General features: G+C 33.8%; 1 protein-coding gene across 1 annotated transcript; it reads right to left on the bottom strand.

The window, feature by feature from the left end:
• Positions 1 to 4,952: 4,952 nt before the first annotated feature.
• Positions 4,953 to 6,365, bottom strand: LOC108968938. Its single transcript, XM_018933302.1, is given in 4 exon segments — positions 4,953 to 5,869; positions 5,919 to 6,100; positions 6,221 to 6,324; positions 6,327 to 6,365. Coding segments are annotated over 4 exon segments (441 nt in total). The 3' UTR covers positions 4,953 to 5,753.
• Positions 6,366 to 9,270: the final 2,905 nt, after the last annotated feature.

The following is a 9,270-nucleotide window of genomic DNA, read 5'->3' as shown; positions in this document are numbered from 1 at the left end:
ACATATATTTATTTCTCTTCATATTCTCTGTTTGAGTATGTGGAGAACTGTTAAAAATGTTAACATTTCACATCGTGAATTCTGTGGTTGTGAGGTGAATTCCCTATCACAATCTTATAAAATGTTCGACATCGAACCTGCACCTTCTCTATGTTTTAAGTTCTCTGACTTTACATTCTCTGCATGAACCTTCTCTATTATAAACGTTCTCTGCTATAAATATACGTTCTTTTTCTTTAAGTTCTCTAGTTGGAGCGCCCTCTGACGGTGGTTAGCAAGAGAACGAAGAAGCTAAATTTTTAAGCAATTCAGTTATGGCATTTGTAGAAATTTATGTCAGTGTAGACTTCTATGAATTCAAGCAGTTCCCTAATCTATGTTATTCTACTGGAAGATAATTAATTTTCCATAACTCACTATAAACAACCGCCCAGAATCGGAGACATCGATTTTATAGGATGTGAAATTATTTTTCGCATGCTAAGCATTAAGTTTCATGCGAGAGAAAGGTCTATCACAGTTATTTCTGTCGTCTCATATACAAACATACATACATCTATACATATAATATGTATATAAATAAATGCCGTGAATCGAATGCCGATCTGATTTCATTTTGTTTTTCAATTCACCATCTCTAGTTAGGTTTTGCCTTAACATACATTAATTTTTATTTAGATGTGGTAATTTTATTATATAGAGTTCGTTACATTTTTCAATATTAATTCAAATCAGACATTCACACACACAAATTTTTTTCTATATTGAGTACTGATATACAGATGTACATACGTAAATACATAATGTACTTAAATATTATCTAGAAAAATCTCTGCGCGGATCGTAATTAGCTGGTCCATGGATAAAATAAAACACGTTTAAGTCCAGATGCGAATCAGAGACCGCGACTGCTTCAACTGACCGAAGCAGGATCAGCCAGTCTACGATTGCGCATATAACAATCAGAAGCAACAAAGCCCGCGGTCTCAACACTTGAACGTCTATTCGAACAAAATGTCGCATTTTTCGTTAACGTCGTTTTGGTGATTTGTCTTGAAAATTTGATAATTGGAACTAATTGAAATTCAACGCTTCTGGCTTTTATATTGCGAATTCCGGCGGTTGTATGTATGTAAGTATGTATCTAAGATAATGTGAGTACTTGTAGAACGTGTCAGATATGTTTATTTACTGAAGTATAACTTATGAATGACTTTATGTACATACATACATACATGTGTATTGTAGAAGATCCGAACGCGCAATTATTTGCAAATAAAGGCGAAAACGATATTGCCGTTATATGAGTCCAAGATATTGAAACTAACCTATCTTGGAAGTTTTATCAAACTGAACACAGTGAAATATTACTGAAATCGCGTTGTTCTAGTGACAACCTGCTTTAGATACATATATGTAGGTATGTATATATGTATATACTTATATTATATGTACATACATATATGATAAATAATAACGTAGAAGAGAATAAAAAAATGATATTGAGAACTAAGAAATTTTTCATGAAAATATAATATACATACATATCTATTTTGTACATATCAAATGGGCGTAAAGAAAAATTTAATGCCATATATGTAAATACTTATTTCACTTTGATGAATACACTTTGTATAAAAATAGATGTACATACATATGTATGTATGTATATATGTACATATTAATATTTAAGCGCATACTATAATGAAACAAATGTGAATGACAGTGTTACTTATTAATCCAGTGAAAAGAGAAATCCGCAATCAATATACAATTACCTATACTTACATATACATTTGCGGCAAGCCGTGGTTTCAATTTGTATTTGCCTCTGCTGAGAATGTGCACACTGCTTTCGAACACACACAACTTCACAGAAAGCATCCGTAACTTTGGGATTGCTAACACAATTTAGAAAGCGGTCACGTAGTAATGATAAACAAATAATTTTTCGTTTCTGCGACTTTTTGCAGGCGCTTTACGTCAACGTTGTTTTAACATTTTGGCATTCTGCTTCAATTCTTCCAACTGATTTCATATGTATACGTACATATGTATATATACAATAGTTATGTATGTATGTACATGTACAGAATTGAGTTAATGTGCCATTGTGTGTACTATATTTAACGAAAATTTATTGATTTCTGATCCGATGACTTGTCACCATTATTTTCAAGCGAAATTACTCTGTAAAAGTTTCAATTCTTTTATAGTTTAGATTTTGAAAAATTTAATAATTTTACATAGATTTCATAAAAATTTAACTTGTTACCCTGATATAAAAGTTATAGTGATCAAAATATAGTAAGACTTTTCAATTTAAATTTCGCGTGAAAACCCATTCGTCGAAATATATGTCTTTATTAGCATTCAATTCCCATAGCGATTCACACTTGATGTCTTCAATTGACTCAAAACGGTTTCCCCGGAGCGATCAAAAACACTTGCTTGTTTGTGTTCACATATTTTAGTTGTTAACCAGTTAAAAATTTCGTACGTAATGACCAAGTACCTCAAGGATTTTTTTTTATTTAGGGTGATAACTTTGATTTTTAAATATTATATGCAGTTCTAAGAACTAAATGGCTTCGATATTTGTATATTTGATATCTTTCCACGGAAAAAATTAATTCTGTTCTTCTTCTTCGTTACTGGCGTAGACACCGCTTACGCGATTATAGCCGAATTAACAACAGCGCGCTAGTCCTTTCTTCTTTTCGCTACGTTTCGCCAATTGGATATTGGATATAAGCGAAGCCAAGTCCTTCTCCACCTGGTCCTTCCAGGAAATGAGGTCTTCCTCTTCCTCTCCTTAACCCGGAGGGTACAGCGTCGAATCCTTTCAGAGTTGGAGTGTTTTCGTCCATTCGGACAACATGACCTAGCCAGCGTAGCCGCTGTCTTTTAATTCGCTAAACTATGTCAATGTCGTCATATATCTCATACAGCTCATTGTTCCATCGAATGCGATATTCGTCGTGGCCAACGCGCAAAGGTCAGTAAATCTTTCGCAGAACTTTTCTCTTGAAAACTCGCAACGTCGACTCATCAGTTGTTGTCGTCGTCCAAGCCTCTGCATTATATAGCAGGACGGGAATTATGAGAGACTTATAGAGTTTGGTTTTTGTTCGTCGAGAGAGGACTTTGGTTCTCAATTGCCTACTGAGACCGAAGTATCACTTGTTGGCAAGAGTTATCCTGCGTTGGATTTCTATGGTGACATTGTTGGTAGTGTTTACGCTAGTTCCAAGATAGACGAAATTACCTCCGACTTTAAAGTTATGACTGTCAACAGTGACGTGAGAGAGTAGTCAGGAGTGCGACGACTGTTTGTTTGCTGACAGGAGATATTTCGTCTTGCCTTCGTTCACTGCCAGACCTATTCGCTTTGCTTCCTTGTCCAGTCTAGAGAAAGCAGAACTAACGGCGGGGATGCCGATGCTATCAATATCATTGAATTATTTTCTCCAGCAGCAGTTGAAGAAGTCGCACGATAGGGAGTCGCCTTGTCTGAAACCTCGTTTGGTATCGAACGGCTCGGAGAGGTCCTTCCCGAACGTAACGGAGCTTTTGATGTTGCTCAACCTCAGTTTACACAGATGCATTAGTTTTGCGGAGATACCTAATTCAGACATCGCGGCATAAAGGCAGCTCCTTTTCGTGCTGTCGAAAGCAGCTTTGAAATCGACGAAGAGATGGTGTGTGTCGATTCTCCTTTCACGGGTCTTTTAAAAGATTTGGTGCACGCTGAATATCTTGTCAGTTGTTGATTTGCCAGGTCTAAAGCAGCACTGATTGGGTCCAATCAGTTTGTTGACGGTGGGCTTTAATCTTTCACACAATACGCTCGATAGAACCTTATATGTGATATTGAGGAGGCTTATCCCACGGTAGTTGGCGCAGATTGTGGGTTCTCTCTTTTTATATGGAGTTTAATTAGGGAGAATTAATTCTGTTACATGTTAGAAAATATAGATGTCAACTTATCAGAAATAAATGTAAGCAAATGCTTCATAAACCCTTCTCAAATATTGACCCAAACTACTTATTTTGCACTTTATAGCGTAATTTATTTCAAATAACATCTTAAATTATTAAATATCAAAAAATATATAAAAAGATGTTTATCTTGATCTTAATCGATCAGTTTAAATATGCCAATTATGTGAAGATAGTTGTTTAATTAAAGGATTTTTTCATATAAGAACTCGATGTTGTGGTCCGATATCGACGGTGCGGACGCATGCAAAGTTCCAGATCGATTTCTTAAAAACTAAAGGATAAGCTTAAGCAAATTTAATTTATTCTCAATCGATTACAAAAACTCCATCTATGTATGTATATGCTGTATATATACATACTTACTACATACATTTTGTTACATGTTTAGTAGGTTGCGAATATTGCAATTTTAAGTCGGAAATTGGGGCACACCCCTTCTGATGGCGTTTAATTTCCTGGATGTTGTGGATTTTGGGATATGGGATATATATGTACATACATCTGTAAATGTAAAAATAAAATAATATGGATTTCCGAACTCACATACACACAAGTATGTATGCAATTGCTGGTTTGAGTTTCACTCACGAACACTTTGAAGAAGATTATATCAAGCAGTAGCGTTTGCTTTTCTCTATGCAAATGTTGCCTAATTATCTACATATGTGTATGACAACATTATATAAATGGTCTATTAAACCTTCTTAAAATGTTTTATTTTTTACATGACAAAATAACAAACAAACCCTTGGTAATTGAATGATTCACAATAATTAGGAGAAAAACTTGGTTACAAAAATAACTCAAAAACGATGAGTAAAAATCCGCTGTGCAACTCCTACCCTTACGTATTGAGGATTCTGGTTAGACGGCAATATGTTAAAAAAAAATAAACGAATCTGAAAAATATATTGAGAAAAGATCTCACTCAAATTTAATAGCCCGAACATAGGAAAGAATAAATGTAATATTTTTGTGAGAAAAGAAAACTCTTTAAAGCTTTTATTACGGTTTATAACTCAGTTTGGTATTTTCGATATCAACTCAAATTCAGATTAATTTATTGTCAAAGGACGAGGTACGTTTTGGGAATTTCCTTCATTTCTCATTCATCAAGGAATAATATCCTTTCTTACTTTAACGAAACTGACTCATGAATCAGAAACAATCATCGTGTATAAGTGGTTTTGTCAATTTTAATAATTATTCACCCTTTCGTAGGCAATAACGGAATTGAGTTGTTTTGATTTTTCGTTTAAAAATGTTCAGTTGTTTTCATTTATTAAGAAACTTTGAGTGAAATTAGATGTAGTTCGTAATACCAAAAGAGAATTTGGATGATCTGAAGTTGAATTGCTTTATGGATCACATATCCATCGAAGAGAGTGCTGGAATGAATTCTCAATTACACATTTTAAAACTCCTGATTTTATTTACTCCTTTTTATTAATTTTGTGCATTGGAAATTTGATTAATGGCGAAAGCAATAGTTCCGACAAAATCAACAACTGATCAAATTACTTTGTATAGTTTTGACATTAGATCTAAACATGCGAAATAACATGGCAATTCAAACTCGTTCTAGTAGAACTTCAGCAGTAATATTTAATGAACATACATACAAATACGTGTCACTTTTATTAAATTCTATAAAAATAAATATTATTGTACTGCAATTTCGTTTATAAACATTCACTATTTCGTCTAGGCTTATGCTTTTGAAGCAAATCTGTCTCGATCACACGTTTTTACACAAGGGCTGATGTGGTTTCTTTATTAAGCGCTTCGATTATATGAGCGATTCTTCTGGCATTTGTTATTTTCCAAGTAACAAAAGCAATCGCGTAGATGAAAAAACCGATACCTGCAATAAAAAATTAGAGTTTCGGGTTTTTAGTACGCTGGGAACTTACCCAATAGAAGAATTGCCTCCGATGTTTGATCGTGCAGTGTTTTGGAAACTGCACACAAAATAATTAATCCGCTTAGTAAACAAAATGAACCAACTACCGCTGTTAAAGTAATAACTATTAAAACTGGATCGCTGAGTGCGTAATCACAAGCGGAATGATTTAAGCAACGTTGTGATGTTTCGCTATAAATATTTATTTGGTAAATACCTATTTACATATTTACATTCTCGTATATATACTCAAATTAACACAAAAGCAATAATTATAATGCTCCTATTAAAACAAATATTTTATGAATTTACCGAGAGTGAGAACAATACGATTCCGTTATGCGTCTTATATTCATGATTGCACTATAATAACTGATTGTCTTGACTACATCTGGATAAATTTGGTACATGAACGGATGCGAGTGTTTATCGAAGGGATATATGTGTATATATACATATGTACATGTATGCATTTTTTCGCCGTATTTCCTGTGTTGGACTGACACAACGAAGACTTCAGTAGCTGCCGCCTATTTTTGTAACTGTGAAGTATGGGGTTTGAGCAGATGCTCAGATTTAAATAAGAGGTTTCCAAAAATAGATGACTCCGCTCGTGCCATCGCCAATGGTACGTCATTGATGAGACGACTCCACTCCACTCAACTTGTGTGTGAATGTATGTATGTAAGTGCATTATTTGTGTACTTATACACATACAAACGAACATAAASAAATGTACACAAAGTTATCCACACCTTGAAATTCATTCTAATTTACTCATTAAATGCTCTCGTTCAGATACACTTACATATAACTTGTATGTACAAACATATGTATGTAAAGCGAAACTTGAGTTTTCTCCTATTTTCTGTATTAACAGAAGATTTTAAACAGGAGTTTTAAAATTACTATTCGCTAAACCAACACAAAAGTTTTTACACTGATCCAGAATAAAGATACTCTTTGTTGTTGGAACTACTCATTAAATCTGTTTTATACATTTTTCTTATATGTTATTTACATACGAGTATATAACAAGCAAAGGCCAGATCGGGTGCAGCCGAATATTATATAATTTCATAACTTTTAAAGATATACTTACGAAAATTTATATTGAAGAGCCTTCAAAATTGTAAAGTGGAAAAGGGGTATGAAATGAAAGAAAACTCCATCAAAAGGCAGAGAAGCGATTAAATTCGGGAGTGGGTGAAATCAGCGCTGAGTCCCACATGTTTGGTGTCTGGGGTCTTTTTCAAGTCAAGCCACAGTCCTATTTTGACTATTTTCGAATGTGAGATGACATTCTTAAGAGAAACAATGTGCTAACGGTTTTATTGCCGTAACTCTTCTTGCTTGATTATTTTGTAAGAATATTCATGTGGAATTCAAAACTTTTATATATGAGAACCGCGCCTAAGGTTGTAGTTCGGTTTCGCCCATTTTCACATTTTATATTAAAATATCTTTTTACCAAGAAATGGGGTTGCATTTTTATTTGGACGATTTTGTGGCCGGGATAGTGGTTCGATTACGCCCATTTGCAATACCAACCTCCCTTGAGGAACGAGAAGTTTTAGTAAACTTGTAAACAGAAAGAAGTCAATCCAACACGTCTTTTCATTCACATTAATTATAAGTACATATAGTATAGAATTTCTATACATATAGATATGTATAAGTATATGAAATATCAAAAGGAATGCAGAAAATCCACGTGTTAACGGAATGGGAAACGCCAAAAATTATCTATTTAAGTCGCAAGTGTTCCTCTTTCGAACTAAAACAAGAAAAAACGTTAACTTCGACTGCACCGAAGCTAATTTATCCTTCACAGGTGCATTTCTTTTAGTAACTATGAGTTTAATGTGTTTAAGTAAATCTAAAGACGTAGTCGGCCAGTGGTTTTCACCCAACGGAAAAGTGTCCAATGCAAGCATTTGCCTCCGATCGTTCAGTTTGTATAATAGTTGTATATATACTATAGTAAGCCGATCTGAACAATTTCTTCCTATATTACATTATTATATAAGAAAATAACATGTGCACAGTTTTGTGAAGATACGTTGTCAAATATGACAGTTTTCTATGCAAAAAGTTAATTCCGATCGTACAGTTTGTATGTCAGCTATATGTTACAGTGGTCCGACATCGGCAGTTTCGACAAATGAGCAGCTTCATGAAGAGAAAATGACGTTTGCAAAATTTCAAAACGACTTTTAAAAACTGAGGGACTAATTCGTGTATATATATATAGACAGACGGACAGAGCTAAATCGACTCAGCTCACCATACTGATCTTTTAAATATATTATATGTATATGCTTCCTTCTGGGTGGTACAAACTTCGTTACAAACTTAATATACCCTGTTCAGGGATATAATGAGCTGCTTATAGGAGTTCTGTGCAATCGCATTTCTAATTATAAATACATACAATGTACATATGTATATACATACATACATATATATGTTGTGTATGTACATACACCTAGCGAAGCAAAAGAAAACCGCTCTCATAATATTTTGTTGTTTTGATGTTTAAAGTAAAAATGTTCGCTGAAACTTTTACTAAATCCGTAAATTTAATTTAAAATTTTTTTGCAGTTTGTTTGAATAATGTTAATAGACTTTTCTGGAACAACCAACGATATATAATACGTTTTTATGACAAAGAAAGCTGATTTGGTTTTACTTTAAAGAAAACGAATTAGAAAAGCTGACCACACAAGCGAGTACTTGGACAGCAAAATGTCTAAAAGTTTCCCTGTACAGCTGTGCATGTTGTATGTTAATTCGGGCAATTCCCATTACCGTTTACAATGAATTTGTAAAAAACACTTGCTGTGGCTTGTTTGTTTCACTGGGTATGTATTTATAAAAACAATATAAACAAACGGTGACGTACAATTAAATCTATGTATGTGTATATTAAAATGTCTGTGCGATCATGTGTACGAAACTTTAGTATATATTCGTTTTTTAGGGGTGGGTTTTTTTCAGATTCGATGCCTCGTTGCATTACATATCATTAGCGAAAAGACTAACTAGCGGTAATGCATGAAATCGCTAGTAGAATTCGCGCTCTGGTAATCGCTTGACACCAGCGCAACTACAGGGTAGTAAGAGTGAGATATATTTACATATGTATGTATATATGTATATACTGTGATATATTTGAATTCAATACAAAAATCTCGGCAAGCCACTTATGGGAGAAATCACTGGTTAAATAACCGCTACTAGAGATTTCTGTTAAAATTAACTGATACTCTTGCGAACATGTGATCCCCCTGTCAGTCAAAATGGTGGAAAAACTAGAGAAACATTTTGAATTTTATTTTTTTTATTTCTTCTTTATTAAT

Source organism: Bactrocera latifrons, unplaced genomic scaffold (genome assembly GCF_001853355.1).
Source record: "Bactrocera latifrons isolate USDA-ARS-PBARC rearing strain unplaced genomic scaffold, ASM185335v1 scaffold_234, whole genome shotgun sequence".
In the NCBI taxonomy this organism is placed as follows: Eukaryota; Metazoa; Arthropoda; class Insecta; order Diptera; family Tephritidae; genus Bactrocera; species Bactrocera latifrons.
Note: the sequence above shows the minus strand (reverse complement) of the source record. Positions and strands in the feature narration are given on the sequence as shown.